Raw genomic sequence first — 17,369 nt, forward strand, 5'->3', positions numbered from 1 at the left:
ATATACACTTTTATGTCTTGGCACCAGGTTGATTCATCACTAATATTCCTTGGTTTATTTTTGTTTAATTTGCACAGCTTTTTCTACATTTTTTTTATTTATTTTTTTGTGTATATCTCACATAATTGAGCTGCTGCCATTAGGGTTTATTAAGATAGCGTGGTATTTTTTCCATTTCCATACCATTCACTTGAAAGGGCTGCCCTACATACAACAATTGCCCCAAAGAAGCTCCAGACCTTTTTTTAGCATGGGTTTTTTTTTACTGTGCTTTTGGTACATTTGCAGGGCATTTCTGAAACGCATGTCAAATCGCGCATTTTCTGTGTGGTTTGCCATGAGTTCAGAAATGCACAGATGTGAATGGGCGCTCATTGTTCTTGTGTAAACACACCAATTTCACTTTCAGGCCCCATTAACACTTAGCGTAGTGGGAGCATGTGTTTTGTGGTTTGTTTTTCCCATGACACACATAAGGCATCCTGTTGATTTTTTTTACATTTTGGTGTGTTGTGGGTTGCATGTGTTTAATTGTGTGGTTTGCTGCATTTGTTACTAATTTTTTCACGTGGCAAAATGTGTTTGCCTATGCATTTGGTGTGACGTTAACAATTAATGGCACTGAAAACACAGCTAGTTAATTTTAGGTGTATAAAGGTGGCCAAATACTATACAATCTGATCTAAATCTACTTTAGATTTACCAAAACTATATAATAGGGGGACACACTATCTAATCACTCTGCATCCAGTCAGGCAGGCCCTTGCACTACATAGTTGATGGTAGATCTAAATGGGATTGTACAATCAGATTGTATAGTGTATTATGAGCTTTACAGCACCCAGGACATACTTCTCCTGTTTTCAATATTACAGCTCCATCCACATAGGCTGTTACCTGATCACTCAATTCCTGCACACTCTGCCAAATGAATGATCTATGGCTCTGTATTTATTGAGAACAGACACCTGATGTAAGAAGGGGCTCCGCTGCTGGGGACACCTGATGTAATAAGGGGCTCCGCTGCTGGGGACACCAGATGTAAGAAGGGGCTCCACTGATGGAGACACCTGATGTAAAGACGGACTCTGCTGGGGACACCTGATGTGAGGAGGGGCTCCGCTGCTGGGGACACCAGATGTAATAAGCGGCTCCGCTGCTGGAGACACCTGATGTAAGGACGGACTCTGCTGGGGACACCTGATGTGAGGAGGGGCTCCGCTGCTGGGGGCACCCGATGCAAGGACGGACTCTGCTGGGGGCACCTGATGCAAGGACGGACTCTTCTGGCGGCACCTAATGTAAGGACAGACTCTGCTGGGGGCACCTGGTGGTAGGCGATGTGGCAGGTGACACACTCAGGGGTCCCACTGATTCTACATTATGGTGAGTTGAATTATTTCATTCTATATTACAATGTAATAATAGAAATAATGCGCTTCAATCATCCTAACACCATGACAACAATGGAGCCGGATGATTGAAGCGCCAACAAGTGTTTGGGGTATCTTTATCTGTTAAACTCTGGAATACACATATTTCTAATGTGGTATAGGATCTGGAGCTGCTGTCCCTCCATCCCTCATTCATCTCAGACTCTAACCACACCCCATTGAGCCACGCTCACCATTCCACATAAACCACGCCCATTTTCAGTGCAGCACGCCACATTTTTAATTTTTCTCTATACCACGCCTACAAATGCATGCCCCTGCCCCCTAATTATAATGTGACTACAGCCCAAAAAATTGTCCCTAATTTTTTATTTTTTTTTACAATGTTGGCAACTATGTAATCTCAATAAAATTCTTTGACAAGAAAACAAAAACACTGCAGAAATGGATCAAAAGCAATCTGCAAAGGTGTGAACCAAGCCTTAGGAAAGACCCCATAAAACTTGTGCTTGCTGTGCCATGCATTGACAGTCAGTTTTGTAAATGCGTGGTTTAAAAAAACGCGCTCAAGGAGGTGCATGGACTGCATTTCAACCCTTCCCTATGCAAAAGTGCGCATGTGCGAGGTGAAGTTTGCAGCCGCTTATCGAGTAAAGGCGCCGGTTCTGAAACGATCGACAGAGGGCGCTCTGTTCGCAAGTCACGACTTGCGCCGTCACCGCAACCACGACCCCGTTGCCAAGGAAACGTCTCCTGTCACATGCTGCGCTCCTTCCCACGTTCTCACGCTCTCTCCTCACGTGACCTCTCGGCTCTTTCGCTTTCTGGCAGTATGTCCCTTCCTGCTCTCCGTCTCTCCTGATGTTCAGGTGAAGGAAGCGGATCAGGAAGTGGCGCTGTTCGGGCATGAGTGGAGGACAGCAGGCCGGAGATTAGTGGGAGCAGTGCGTACTTTCTGTGAGGGAGCTTCTCCTCTTCAGCCTCCTTAGTCGTAGCGCCGTGTATGGAGGGAAGCGGCTGTCGTGTGCCCGGGGGAGTGTGATAGTTGACTGCTGTCCCTCTTCTACTCATGAGGAGAGCCAAGGGGGTTCCCTGCCTAAGGGACTGCTGACAAAGTGACCCCTTCAGTGTTCTCCGAAGACTGGAGCCTCAGCCAGCACTATGTCCAGGAGCGGGGTGTGTGTAGGGTCTTGTCACACTGTCCCTGCCTGGCTACAAGTCACACAATTGTGTTTAATGGAGGAAAAGGGCAAACATTGTGCTAAGTTCAGCTACAGATAATTCATTGGACCGTTCAAGCAAACCTAATTCCAACCTATATATATTTACTATGTGGGGGAAAACCTGATCTGATTGTAGAAAACCTTTGGATTATGTAAACATGGCCAGAAGACGCATCTGGATGTGACTTTCTTTAACACTGCTACATTCCTGTTTTTGTTTTTTTTAATATATATATTTATATATATTTTTTGGACTTGGACGTGTTTTTTTTTTTCTAGACAACACATCAATTGATCCTTTTTTTTAATTTTAGGGGTTAATCCATGTTGTCCCATGAACATGTGGCGTCCCGTTTTTTATTTTTCCTAACGTGGGAAGGTCCATCTGTGACAGATGAAGTGTCGCTGACTTGTTGAATCGGATCATGGGGGAGAATAGTCCAGAACTGGCTCTGATGTCCATGGAGGAGGATGGCCTGTGTTCGGAGGACAAGATGAGGAAGTGGCTTTTGGAGAAGGGAGGGCGGGATACGGGGGGCACCGTTTATGATACCACCACCGTCCTCATAGAGCAAGACCAGCAGCCGTCTGAGGAAGAGGAAGATGAGGAGGACGATGATGCCAATGTGGGGTCTAACTTGCCTTTCTTGGATGCCGCCAATGAGGAAGGATTGCTGCTTATGTCTGAGCAGGATGCCATGTCGCAAGGATATGTTCAGCACATCATTTCTCCGGACCAGATTCACTTTACCATTAACCCTGGCTCTATGTTAATGCCAAGGAACATTGAAGGGGCGACTTTGACGCTACATTCTGAATGCCCGGAGACCAAACAAAAAGAGGTGGGTTGAATACAGAAGAGGTAACGAGCTAGCAAAATTCATTGGGGTTGGTTTACTGAAGGCTGTTCCCTTTTCAAAGGGAAGGTTAGTGAATGTGGTGAGGCTCTGCTCATTGTCCAATCATGAACAAGCAAAAATCCTGTTTGATTTTTTTTGTGGACCTACACTGCATCTGAGCATCACAACCCAAAAAGGCTCTTCACATTTTTATTATTCAAAGCAAACGCCTCCATCTAGGGGTGCACTGATACCGGTCGTGCAAATGCTCCGATACCTGAAACAGATTTGAGCCCATACAAAATGAATGGACTCAAATCGCACTCTGCACTGCGGTTTTGCCCACCTCTCCTGCATGAGCCCAGGCTTATCATAGTGACTTCAGCCTGGGTTCACGCAGGAGCAGTGCCCGAAACTGCATGCAATTCTTTGCAGTGTGATTTGAGTCCATTCATTTTGTATGGGCTCAAATCGCACCACAAAGGTACCAATACTTGACTGAAAGAATCGTCACTCACTTGTTAAAAAAAAAAAAGAAAAAACGGTAACGGTGCAACCCTCCCCCACCATCCATCCATGTCTCTTTGCTTTATTTTGCAGAGAAATCACTTTGAAAAACACCTCCCTTGCATTTTTGGCCATGGCAATTTAATGTAGCATTTACTTTCTGGACTCCATCTGCCCATAGCCCAGGCATGCAGGCTGGAAGGAGTGTTTAGCTGGGAAAAGCCATTCCTCCCCTCCTATAGACTCCTGGGATGAATGACTTCAGTTGCCTAGTCCAGGAAACCAGCAAGTAATTGAAGAAATGTAGAAAAAAAGTTTAAAACAAATAAATGTGCTTTGCTTTTCTATCTATTTACTAACGCTAGCAGCATAAGGATTGAAGTGTTATTAAAGGTTCCGATTAAAAAAAAAAAAAAAAACTGCTCTGTGCAGTGGTTTTGCACAGAACAGCCACAATCCTCTTCTCATGTCCCCTGCTGGTGCTTCTGGCTCTTCCCATCCATAAGACCCATAGAGCCATGGCTTGGCCCTGCCCCCCTGCTCTCTCCTTGTTGGCTCACTGTCTGTGATTGACAGCAGTGGCTTGTCTTGGTGGTACCATGCTGTACAGGAGAAAGGCAGCAAAGAGTGAGTAGGGATGGAAACATTATACAAGAAGCAGATAACTGTATCGGTCAAGCAGTAGCTGCCAGGAGTGTGTCCTACTTGATTTAGCCGGCTATAGCGGCCAGCAGTGATCATTGTATTCTGAAGGCTGGGAAACCTCCATCTGTCAGAATAAAATAGCACAGCAGGAGGGATTCCCCCCATCAACACTGACTGTTGATTGGGAAGGTGAGCAATTTTCTTTCCTTCAATACATTTTTTTTTTTTTTTTGCATAAGAGACATCCAAAAGATGCTTTTATCAAAGATCATTTTCCCTGTCTCTTAGTGATTTCTTTGCTGGCCAATGCAATGTACAGAGTTGGGGGACAGTGTACCTCCTGCAACTCCTCCTCCTCCTTGTTAGTAGCCATCAATCGTCTGGAAAAAGTGGTGGAGGAGGGTGTTTTGTATTCTGTGCATACGAGCACCTAATGTCAAGAGCCCATCTACCATGATAATTCTTTTTGTTCAGTTTTAACAGAGCGCTCAGTCTTTATCTTTAGTATGTCTGAAGTAGGGGAAAAAAAAGGTTTGGATGTTACATTTTAATTTGCCCTCACCTACTGGAGAATGAGCAGATATGCAGGTGTGACCCAACAGCTGGTCAGGGCAAATTGTTTCATAATATCTTTTTTGCCATCTCCACCCAAACGAGATAAGTGATGCCAACACTGTGCCTCTTGTTGTGGTACTGATAGGGCCAGATTTTGTAACCTATCCTACTGATATCCCCATTGCAAAAGCATCGGTCTCATAGCCTTTGCTGAAAGGTAACAGATCACAGCCACAGGAATAGCAATGCCTTTCACCAACTCAGCTGTTATCTTTGTATCCATACTGCCCAAGGATCTGCGGTGCCCACCATATTGCAGATGAAAGGGTTAGTTAGCTTTTCACAGAAAATAGCTTTGCGGGACGACGGTCGCGGCTGATTACTCCCTTTTTATTGCTGAGAATAGTTACATATCAAAGGATCCCGCTGCCAAACACCATTTCATGTACACCCACACTTTATCAAGACAATGAAGTCATCAGCTGTACCCAACATTGCTATAGTCTATAAAAAGACTTACAAATTCAGGTCATCTCTGACTCTTGTGACAATCCCGCTAAAGTGTCAGGCTTCGTCCCCTTTCACATTTGTATGACTTGTCCTACGATTTAGGACTGCAAAGTCGCATGACAAGTCATTCTCCATGATTTCCAATGACAACCATTCATATTAGTATGACTTCAAAGTAGTCCCTGCACTACTTTGGTCTGACTTTGATGCAAGTTACACAGGCAAACCCTGAAATCACTGGAAAATTGCGTGACTTTTAAGTCGTGGTAGTGTGAAAGGGACCTTAGACAAAGTAAGTTCTCAGGTGTTGAAGTCCTGTCAAAGTCGGATCAGAGTAGTGCAGGAACCTTTTTCTGAAGTAGCAGCGTATTCAGTAGTGTCAGTTGAAATGGCTCTCATAGAGTTACATGGCATTTCACATGTCCTGCGATTTTGGGCCGCAGAAGAGTGAAGAGCCTTAGGCCCCTTTCACACTACCACGACTTCAAAGGGCGCGATTTTGACAAAACAGTCGTACAACTGTGGATCCGACTGCTCTACTACTTGAAGTCCGACTTCAATGAACAGGGATCCAACTTTCATCCCTGACAATACCAGGCACTGTCTGTGTGTGGAATTCCCCCTAAAGATTCATACCAATGTAGAAAAGAATGGCATGGGTTCCCCCCAAATCCATACCAGATGCTTATCCGAAAAAAAACACAGCCCGGCAGGTCAGAAAAGGGGGTAGGGACGAGCCCCCTTCCTGAACTGTACCAGGCCGCATGCCCTCAACATGGGGGGGGGTGGGTGCTTTTGAGGCACGGGGGTCCCTGCGCCCCCCACCCCAAAACACCTTCTCCCCCATGTTGATGAAGACAAGGGCCTCTTCCCGACAACCCTGGTCGCTGGTTGTCGGGGGTCTGCAGGCAGGGGGGGTTTATCGGAATCTGGAAGCCCCCTTTAACAAGCCCCCCCCGATCCCGGCCCCCCACCCTATGTGAATGAGTATCGATACATTGTACCCCTACCCATTCACCTAAAAAAAAAAAAAAAAAAAAAAAAAAAAAGTGTCAAAAATAAAACAGAACACATGTTTAAAAGTAATTCTTTAGGCAGCTCAGGGGTCTCTTCCGACTTCTTCTCTGGTTCTTCTGGCGACGTCTTCTGTCGTTTCTTCTCCGCTGATGTCTTCTAGCCCTCTCTGGTTCTTCTCCCTCTGTCCGCTGTCTACTGCCTCTGCTTGGTCTTCTCCTCCCATCTTCTCGCTCTTTTGCCGGGTCTTCTCCGCTATCTTCTCCCTCTGATCTTCTTCTGATGTTGACTCGATGCTCTCTTCCACTCTAATGCTGGGTGCACAGTGTGCCACTACTTATATTGGCATGGGGTGGGGTCACCATGTGACATTATCCGGAGGCCCTGCCCCATTATGTCACCACCCAGGGCATGATGGGTGGTGGTGACCCTGCCTCATGCCAATATAAGTAGTGGCACACCACGCACCCACATTAGAGCGGGAGAGCGTTGAGTTGACATCGGAAGAACAGAGGGAGAAGATGGCAGAGAAGACCCAGCAGATGCAGAAGACGGGGAGAAGAACCGGAGAGGGCTAGAAGATATCAACGGAGAAGAACCAGCAGAGGCAGAAGACGTTGCCAGAGAAGAAGTCAGAAGAGACCCCAGAGCTGCCTAATAAATTGCTTTAAAAGCCTGCTCTGTGTTTTCTATTTTTGACACTTTTTTTTTGCCAGGTGAATGGGTAGGGGTACAATGCACCCGATACCGCCCCCCCACCCTATGTGGATGAGTATCTGGGACCCTCTTGTTAAAGGGGGCTTCCAGATTCTGATAAGCCCCCCCCCCCCCCCCCCCCCGCCGCAGACCCTGACAACCAATGGCCAGGGTTGTTGGGAAAAGGCCCTTATCCTAATCAACATGCGGACAAGGTGCTTTGGGGTGGGGGGCGCAGTGTGCTTGGATAAGGGTCTGGTATGGATTGGTATCCCTCTTTCGGCGTGCGGTGGTTCCCCTTAAAATCCATACCAGACTGAAGGGCCTGGTATGCTCATGGAGGGGGGAACCCATGCCATTTTTTATTTAACATGGTAATCCCCTTCAAGATCATCAGAGAACAAGTCTCATGCCAAAGTCGGATCAGTTAAGACTGGGATCTGACTTTGAGCCGACTTGATATTGATACAGTGATATTCAATGGGCTGAAGTAGGATCAAAGTTGGACTAAAGTAGTGCAGGGACTACTTCAAAGTCGGCACGAATTGAAGTCGTACTAATATGAATGGTAGTCATTGGAAATCATGGGCAACGACATTTTTGGGGCAGATGCTGTGCATTGATGGGCAGGACACATAGAGGATGGCTCAGAGGACTGAATATGATCTATATGAAAAGTACTAGGGGGGAGCTGCAGAAGGGGTTAAAATGGTTGTAAACCCTTCCATATACCCAGTGAAGTGACTAGCCTCAGGTGATACACAGAGATGAAACAAACCCTCCTTCATATGTTGTACCTGTCTATCTGCAGCACTCTCTTCTCTACATCTGTTTAAAGTGCTGAATTTTAAAGCTTGTCTGAGAGTTCAGAAAAAAAGGGGGCGGAGAGCTGAAGTTACAGGCTGCAGAGCTCGGTGAGGGAAGCTCTGAGAGCTGATTGAAGGGAAGGGGCACCCCCCCTTCACACAGAACAAAGCTGAGACTGTCAATCAGCCCACCCCCTCCCATCACCATCAGCATTGTGCACTCCCCCATGCATACTAGCACATTAGGCTATTATTATGCAGGGGAAAGTGCTAAATGTGTTTCTTTTTTAGTGCAGCGGTTACTACTACTTTATGAAGTTAGGAAGTGCCTTTGGTAGTCAGAAGCTATTCTTGCCACCTAAAATGTGGTTTTCTAAAATGATGGAAAATTGCATTGGGACAGGTACTGTAGGTGAACATCTTTTTACGTGGTTTACTGACAACTGATGGACATATCTGGAAGATCACAGCAAGTCATAATTGGTGTACACTGGGCAACAGTCTCAATTGTTTTTCTTGAAATATCTACAGATACGCTGGAACGCTGAGGATTTCCATATAACTCATATCCTGATGAGTGTTACCGCAGTGCACCCAACACACTGTAGATTTGTGTCTCCAATTGCACCTCCAATGCACACCTACAATGTACTACAGCTCACCTGCCCTAAAGCCCACAATAGTTGGCTGGCTGCCTATTGCCATGTACAAGTGTATTAAAAGATGTGTGTTGTGGCTTGCTCTATTAATGGCTTTAATGGGCCCTTAGTTAAAATACAACAAAAGGCAAAATATTTTTTTTTTAGTTTTGGATAGCGTGGAGAGAGATTAGAACATACATATTAACTACTTCAATGCAGGGCACTTGCACCCCCTTCCTGCCCAAGCCAATTTTCAGCTTTCAGCACTGTCGCTGTTTAAATGACAATTGCGCGGTCATGCTACACTGCACCCAAACAGAATTTTATCATTTTGTTCCCACAAATAGAGCTTTCTGTTGGTGGTATTTGATCACCTCTGCGTTTTTTTTTTTTCTTTGCTAAACAAATAAAAAAAAAAAAAAAAAAAATTTTTGTTTGTTATAAAATGAGGTGGCACTGATAGGTGGCACGGGTATGCATCATTGATAGGTGACACTGGGCACTGAAAGGCTACACTGATGGATATTTATGGGTGGCACTGATAAATGCCATTGTTGGGCATCACTGATGGCACTCATTGGCAGCTACCTGGGCACTGATTGGCATTTCCCTGGTGATCTAGGGTGGCATTAGGGCTGCAACTAACGATTATTCCCCCCCAGGAATACTTAGGAGCCTTAGGATGGGACACTTGTCATAAAAATTCATGTACTGTGCATGTTTTATATTACTGTTATATTAGCTGCTACCTTTCACAGTGTGCAGCCGGCGGCTGCTTCTTGCCTCTCTGTTCCCTTGAGGCAGCAGCGGGTGGGGCTGAGAAGATCAGTGGGGAGCTGACATCAGAGGAGAGGCACGGATGTGCCTCGTAACATACGGCGTCATAACATAACGTTGACAACGATTTTCATTATCGATTAATCGTTGCAGCCCTAGGTGGCATACCTGAGATCCAGTGTGGTGACCATTCCTGGTGATCTGGGGGGGCTGCGCTGATAAACAATCAGCACATACCTCCCCCTATCAAGAGAGCAGCCGATCGGCTCTCCTCTACTACGTCTCTCAGATGCGAGTGAGGAAAAGCCGATCAATGGCTCTTCCTGTTTACATCATGATCAGCCGTAATTGGACACAGCTGATCACGTGGTACAGAGCTTCCGTCAGAGGCTCTTTACCGAGATTGGCCACGTCACCCATTACCGCGATGCGTGCCCTCATTCTGGAGGGCCATCATATGACGTCCACACAGAAGGAGAGCTGTGCCACCCAGCCATCGGGTGGGAAGTGGTTAAATTATTATTGCTGTCTGCGCCCCTGTTGGGGAAATTAAACCTCTCTGTTTGTCCTGTTTACCATTATTGAAAAAAAAAAAAAAATCCCACATTTTTATTTATCCCCAGAAAAATAATAGAGGGGAAATCTTTCAGTGGCGACACTTTTTCTGGTGACCTGGGGGACCCCAAAGAAATCCCCTTCATTTTCACTCCTCTCACTTTCTGTTTTGGCTATGGACAGAAAGTGAAGGTAAATCTCCCCAATTGGACACAGATGGCAAAATAAATAAATTACAGGGGTTATAACCCTACCTTATTCTATCCAAAATGGGGGGGGGGGGAAGTTTTGCCTATAGTTCTGCTTTAACCAGTTCCCCACCATGTCACGCAGATATATGGCAGCAGAATGGCTCCCCTGGGCGAAATCCCATACTGGTACATCCTATCCTTTTTCGGCCACCAGAGGGGCGCGCTTGCTGCACGGTGAGGGAACCAATGCACGTGACCGGCAGGCACGATCGCCGGCGACCACTTGCGTTCACATGCACGGGCATTTGTGTATAAGCATACAAATTCCTGTGCTGTCAGAGGAGAGGAGCCATATTGTTTGTTCCTACTAAGTAGGAAAAACAATATGTCTCCTCTCCTAGTCAGTCCTATCCCAAAACAGCGAGAACACACTGAGGGAGCACGCAACCCCTTGATCGCCCCTAGTGTTAACCACTTCCCTGCTAGTGAAATTTACACAGTAATCAGTGCATTTTTATAGCACTGATCGCTGTATAAATGCTGATAGTGTCAAAAGTCTCTGATCTGTCCGTCTCAGTATCTCTAAAAATCGCAGATCACTGCGATGCCATTAATCTTTCACATAGATTGCAGACGCTATAACTTTTGTGCAAACCAATCAATATATGCTTATTGTGATTATTTTTTTTTTTTTTTTTTTTTAACCAAAAATATGTAGAAGAATGTATATTGGACTAAACTGATGAATACATTAGTTTTTCTTAAAAAAAAAGCTTGGAATGTACTTGCTAGTTCTTTGTAGAAGTTTTTGTTGTGCTATGTATCAACATTCGGTCAAGGAAACCAAAGGTTTGCAGAAGAAAGAAGCTAAATTGAAGAAGTGTTTCTTCTGCTGTAAGCAAGATTCATTGTAGAAAAGGAATTGTGCTGAGTCTACACTGCTATATAGTGAAGACTGGACAGGCAGGAATGGTCTGACTTGTTTTGTAATCTCCGTTTGGGTTTTTGTTGCAAGGCGTATGTGCTGGGCTTAACTGACACTATCTCTAGCCCTTATTAACTGAACTTTACTTTAATCCCTCCCCAGATTCTTATTTACCTTAGGACAGCTGCCCCTTTGGTCATAGTCCTTTTCACCCCTGAACATGGTTGTGAATTTAAGTTGTTCTAGCGCCTAACATTATGGTTGCCCTCAAAGGGCAGGTTGTATCTGAAAGACTAGATGGCCAGAGCACCCCTCCCTCGTTTACGTCACAGTGTAACCCCCTTGACCATGTGCTGCTGCCAAGAAGAAGCTGGAGGCGGGGCTGCGAAGCAGAAAATGCAGGGTCTGGGGGAGGACCAGAGAAGGGCTGGAGTCTGCTGCCAGTGCCTGCTAAATGCTGAGGCCAGGGGAGGCGACAATGAGGGGGTGCTACGGCTGCATAGAGATGCGTGGATCTGGTAGAGGAGTTCTCCACTTCTCTCTGCTGCTGACTGCAGAGACAAAGAGGGGGTGGATAAGAGGGGGGTGCCACAGCTGCAGGAGAGGTCTGAGGGGGGCCACATGGAAGCCCAGCGCTGGAGGGCTCTGTTTGTTGGGAAGTCTCGCATAATCTACCAGTATGCGGTGCATGCTAGTACGTTATTATACAAGTTGTTGTTTTTTTCAGGTTGGTAACAGGGTCACTTTAATATTGGGCACTTTCCCCCCCTTCCTGCCCAAACTAATTTTCAGCTTTCAGCGCTGTTGAAATTTGAATGACGATTGCACGATCATACAAAACTGTACCCAAACTAAATGTTGATCATTTTCTTCCTACAAATAGAGCTTTCTTTTGGTGGTATTTTGATCACCTCCTGTGGTTTTCATTTTTTGCTAAACTAAAAAAGACCGAAATTTGGGGGAACAAAAAAGTTTTTCTTCGTTTCTGTTATAAAATCCCATGAAAGCATACTCATGGTTTAAAGTGGTTGTATACTCAATTTTTTAAATTTTACCTACAGGAAAGCCTATAATAAGGCTTACCTGTAGGTAAAAAAAAATATCTCCTAAACCGATATTCCCCTCGGTATGCGCCACTGACTGCAGCAGCGCATGCGCACAAGGGGATTCTCAGCTTGAAAATCCGGCAGTGGCATGCGCGGGAGTGACGATATCGCGACTCCGGCCACTCACAGCGCCGGAGCCGCGATGCCCGGAAGAAACGCAGAGGGAGCATGTCAGCTCCCTCGGCGTGGATCAGGCCAGATGTCGGGGCGTCGTTCTAAGGTACGTTTTTCTTAATGAGCTAGTATGCGGTGCATACTAGCTCATTATGCCTTTTGCTTTGCAGGTGTTAAATAAATAAATAAATTGTGGGTTTACTACCGCTTTAACTAGCACACTTGTTTGCCGGTACTTGGTTGTTTAATGCCTGCCATACTGGCTACAATTAGATGGCTTTCACGCTGAACCGCCCCGGGGCGTCGTCTGTAAAGCGACGCTATTTGTAGCGCTGATTTACTGTCATTTTAGTAGCTCTATTCGGCCACTAGTGGGGCAGTTTTAACCCCCCCGCTAGCAGACAAAAGGGTTAAATCCGCCCGCAAAACGCCGCCATCGCAGCACTGCCCCATTTCAATGAGGCGCAGCGCTGGAGGAGCATTGAGTTCACCGCTCCAAAGAAGCTGCTGGCAGGACGTTGTGACGCCCTGCCAGCGCACCGCTCCAGTGTGACAGCCCTCGGGCTGTCACACTGGAGTTGCTTTTTGCAGGCGCTATGCAGGCTCTATTTTTAGCGTTGTAGCACCTGAGAAACGCTGGCAGTGTGAAAGGGGTCTTAGTGCAGTTCTATTAGGTGGTTGGGTAGATATCACAGCATGTATACAGTGGCGTCACTAGGGGGGGTGCGGGCTGCACTGGGTGACACCTGCCAGAGAGTTGACACCTGTGGGCAGCGGCATCGCCTACACTGATCTGTGTGTCTGTCTCTTTGTGGACCGAAACTGCCTCCTCCCTCCTCTCTGTTTACATGTACACAGGACAGGAGGAGGGAGTCCAGGGAGCGACACACCGCTGTGCCTATCCTGCGCAGTTCTGAGGTCTAAAAAGTGTAATGTATCTTAGATGGACATGTGCTGGGCGCGTGATGGGAGGGGGGGTGACTAGCACTGAGGGGGGTCTATGCTAATGGGTGACATCAACCCTAGTGACGCCTCTGCATACATAGATTAAAAAAAAGCATTGTCCTGATTAAATGAAGGAATGTTATTGGTTAAGCTGTCCATTATGATTATGTGGGACACAGAAAATCCTTTACTTTCATAAAAATTGGATGATAATATAAGGAACAGAAATTGAATGAGTTGGACAGCATATCCTTAAATGTAAACACTTTGCAATATGTGTGGTGTTATTGTAGAATCCTACATAATGATGGCATTTTATGTCTGTTGAATGTAACGTGTAATTGGAGGTAGATAGAAAACATCCCCATTTGATGCAGTGGTGTATTTATTGAAAATACTTTGAGTGGATATCGACCCTTCGGGACCATTCTTCATTTTTACTGTGCGTTAAGGCGTGCTGCATTAAGGCAGCCCATCTATTATGAATGGATTGGTAGCGCATGAAAAATCAGACGTGACCCAAAAAAAGGAAAAAACCCTAACACACCATGGCATGAGCTTTGTATTGCTCTGCAGTGCAGGTGCCTAGCCTCTTACCGTAATAGTTCCCTGGGTGCCATTCAGAATTCTAGTGGCAGCACAGCAATTGCATATTACTGACAAGATATGAACAGGTTCTCAGGCTGGGTTCACACTTTTGCATTTTTGTCTAATATGTTTTCTCATAAAACACTTCAAGTCATAATGCATGTCAACCTTCAATAATGGGTTTAGATGCGTGTTGATGTGCATTGCAAGAGAATGACACCAGCACACAATGGATCTCCAGAACGGGTCCAAAGCTTTTATTCAGCGATCGCATCGTTAAAGCAGAAGCACCGTCGAGGCTCCAAAAACGTTGCTTCTGTTTTAATGTGATCACTGAATAAAAGCTTTGGATTATTTCTGGAGATCTGTAGTGTGCTGGTGACATTCTCTTGCTCTGATTACCTTTTTGGTTCCAGCCGATGGTCGTTGCGGCTCCCCTCAATGCCTACAGCCATGTTGCAGGAACTCTTATACTTTTTTGAGTGACGGGCGTTTTGCTTTAGGCGACAGAACGCTCAGATGTGACCAGGGGTCATTCAAGTGAATGGGATTTGTCTTGTTGGGTGTTTTTAGAGCTGAGACTTAGAGCAGAAAAACGCCTAGGTGTGGTTGGAGCCTAAGGTTGTGCATCTGCTAAAGTTGTTTTGATGAGTACAGCTAATTTTATCCTGCTTTTGCATTATCTGCTTAAAGAGGAAGTAAACCCTGATGGGTTTACTTCCTCTTTGTCTCCCTGCACAGGTAAAGCATAATGGACTACTATGCATCACTACCATTATGTGTCACTTACCTGACACAGGAGCCAGCAAAGTCACTGCTGTCCCCTGTAGTATGGAGCCTCCATCTTCTTCCAGGTATTGCTGCCCCGCTGCTGTGAGTGGCGATGACGTCACTCCCACGCATGCACGGGGGCCGCCACTAACGACATGCTTCTAACGGCGATAGTGCGTCTGCGCGTCGCTGTCTACACGCATGACTGTCTTTTAGTAAATATCTCCTAAACTGTATAGGTTTAGGAGATATTTCTTGCACCTACTGGTAAGCCTTAATCTAGGCTTACCCTGTATATCAAAGTGGTTTGTAAGGGTTTACAACCACTTTAAGAAAAGGCCATTTGTGTGCTGTTTTTTTGTTTTGTTTTTCCTTTGAATCTTTTGTAAGTATGACTGTGCAGTATTTTTTACCACTCTTACACAACCAGAGAAGAGAGGGTGGGTCATTTAATGATAAGCTACACTGTTTCAGTTTGACATGCGAGGTGGAGTGCATTCCAGACATGCGGCGAACTGATAACCTGTTTGAAAATTATCTTCCATTGCAAAAAAACATAAAGACTAACTTTGGTGTATGTTTATGCATAACGTGCAGCCATGTGATAACCACGAGTGGCAGCATTACAGATGTAGCTTTGTAATTATGCACAGCTCAGTGTTTCTACCTAATGTCTCCTAAAGAGAGAAATGTTTGGATCTGGGGATTACAGGTCCTTCTCAAAAAATTAGCATATTGTGATAAAGTTCATTATTTTCTGTAATGTACTGATAAACATTAGACTTTCATATATTTTAGATTCATTACACACAACTGAAGTAGTTCAAGCCTTTTCTTGTTTTAATATTGATGATTTTGGCATACAGCTCCTGAAAACCCAAAAATCCTATCTCAAAAAATTAGCATATTTCATCCGACCAATAAAAGAAAAGTGTTTTTAATACAAAAAAAGTCAACCTTCAAATAATTATGTTCAGTTATGCACTCAATACTTGGTCGGGAATCCTTTTGCAGAAATGACTGCTTCAATGCGGCGTGGCATGGAGGCAACCAGCCTGTGGCACTGCTGAGGTGTTATGGAGGCCCAGGATGCTTCGATAGCGGCCTTAAGCTCATCCAGAGTGTTGGGTCTTGCGTCTCTCAACTTTCTCTTCCCAATATCCCACAGATTCTCTATGGGGTTCAGGTCAGGAGAGTTGGCAGGCCAATTGAGCACAGTAATACCATGGTCAGTAAACCATTTACCAGTGGTTTTGGCACTGTGAGCAGGTGCCAGGTCGTGCTGAAAAATGAAATCTTCATCTCCATAAAGCTTTTCAGCAGATGGAAGCATGAAGTGCTCCAAAATCTCCTGATAGCTAGCTGCATTGACCCTGCCCTTGATAAAACACAGAGGACCAACACCATCACTGACTGTGGGTACTTGACACTGGACCTCAGGCATTTTGGCATTTCCCTCTCCCCAGTCTTCCTCCAGACTCTGGCACCTTGATTTCCGAATGACATGCAAAATTTGCTTTCATCCGAAAAAAGTACTTTGGACCACTGAGCAACAGTCCAGTGCTGCTTCTCTGTAGCCCAGGTCAGGCGCTTCTGCCGCTGTTTCTGGTTCAAAAGTGGCTTGACCTGGGGAATGCGGCACCTGTAGCCCATTTCCTGCACACGCCTGTTCACGGTGGCTCTGGATGTTTCTACTCCAGACTCAGTCCACTGCTTCCGCAGGTCCTCCAAGGTCTGGAATCGGTCCTTCTCCACAATTTTCTTCAGGGTCCGGTCACTTCTTCTCGTTGTGCAGCGTTTTCTGCCACACTTTTTCCTTCCCACAGACTTCCCACTGAGGTGCCTTGATACAGCACTCTGGGAACAGCCTATTCGTTCAGAAATTTCTTTCTGTGTCTTACCCTCTTGCTTGAGGGTGTCAATGATGGCCTTCTGGACAGCAGTCAGGTCGGCAGTCTTACCCATGATTGCGGTTTTGAGTAATGAACCAGGCTGGGAGTTTTTAAAAGCCTCAGGAATCTTTTGCAGGTGTTTTAGAGTTAATTCGTTGATTCAGATGATTAGGTTAATAGCTTGTTTAGAGAACCTTTTCATGATATGCTAATTTTTTGAGATAGGAATTTGGGGTTTTCATGAGCTGTATGCCAAAATCATCAATATTAAAACAAGAAAAGGCTTGAACTACTTAAGTTGTGTGTAATGAATCTAAAATATATGAAAGTCTAATGTCTATCAGTACATTACAGAAAATAATGAACTTTATCACAATATGCTAATTTTTTGAGAAGGACCTGTATAAGCTAAACCCACATTCACACTATTGTCGTGTGTGTGCGCACACGAAATCCCACGATTTTGCACGAGTTCATAAAACCTGCAAAAATCATGCGTCGTGCTTGCGATGCTATTCGTGATTAATGGTGTGCCAAATGCACCAAGCAAGAATCATGTTAATGCTAACAGGAAAAACATCGCAATAGTTGTTTAACCACTTCAATACCGGGCACTTTTACCCCCTTCCTGCCCAAGCCAGCTTTTTGCACTGTCACGTTTTGAATGACAGTTGC

At 45.4% G+C, this 17,369-nt stretch overlaps 1 protein-coding gene across 1 annotated transcript in view; it reads left to right on the plus strand.

Moving 5' to 3' along the window:
* Positions 1–2,202: 2,202 nt before the first annotated feature.
* Positions 2,203–17,369, plus strand: part of MTF1 (metal regulatory transcription factor 1) — a 91,003-nt gene continuing 75,836 nt past the window's right edge. The window contains exon 1 of the mRNA XM_077481818.1: positions 2,203–3,459. Within this exon, the coding sequence (XP_077337944.1) occupies positions 3,043–3,459 (417 nt within the window). The 5' untranslated portion in view covers positions 2,203–3,042. The remainder of the gene's footprint in view (positions 3,460–17,369) is intronic.

Source organism: Lithobates pipiens, unplaced genomic scaffold, assembly GCF_037356315.1.
Source record: "Lithobates pipiens isolate NorthernLeopardFrog02 unplaced genomic scaffold, aLitPip1_a1.2 Scaffold_16, whole genome shotgun sequence".
NCBI classification, from domain to species: Eukaryota; Metazoa; Chordata; class Amphibia; order Anura; family Ranidae; genus Lithobates; species Lithobates pipiens.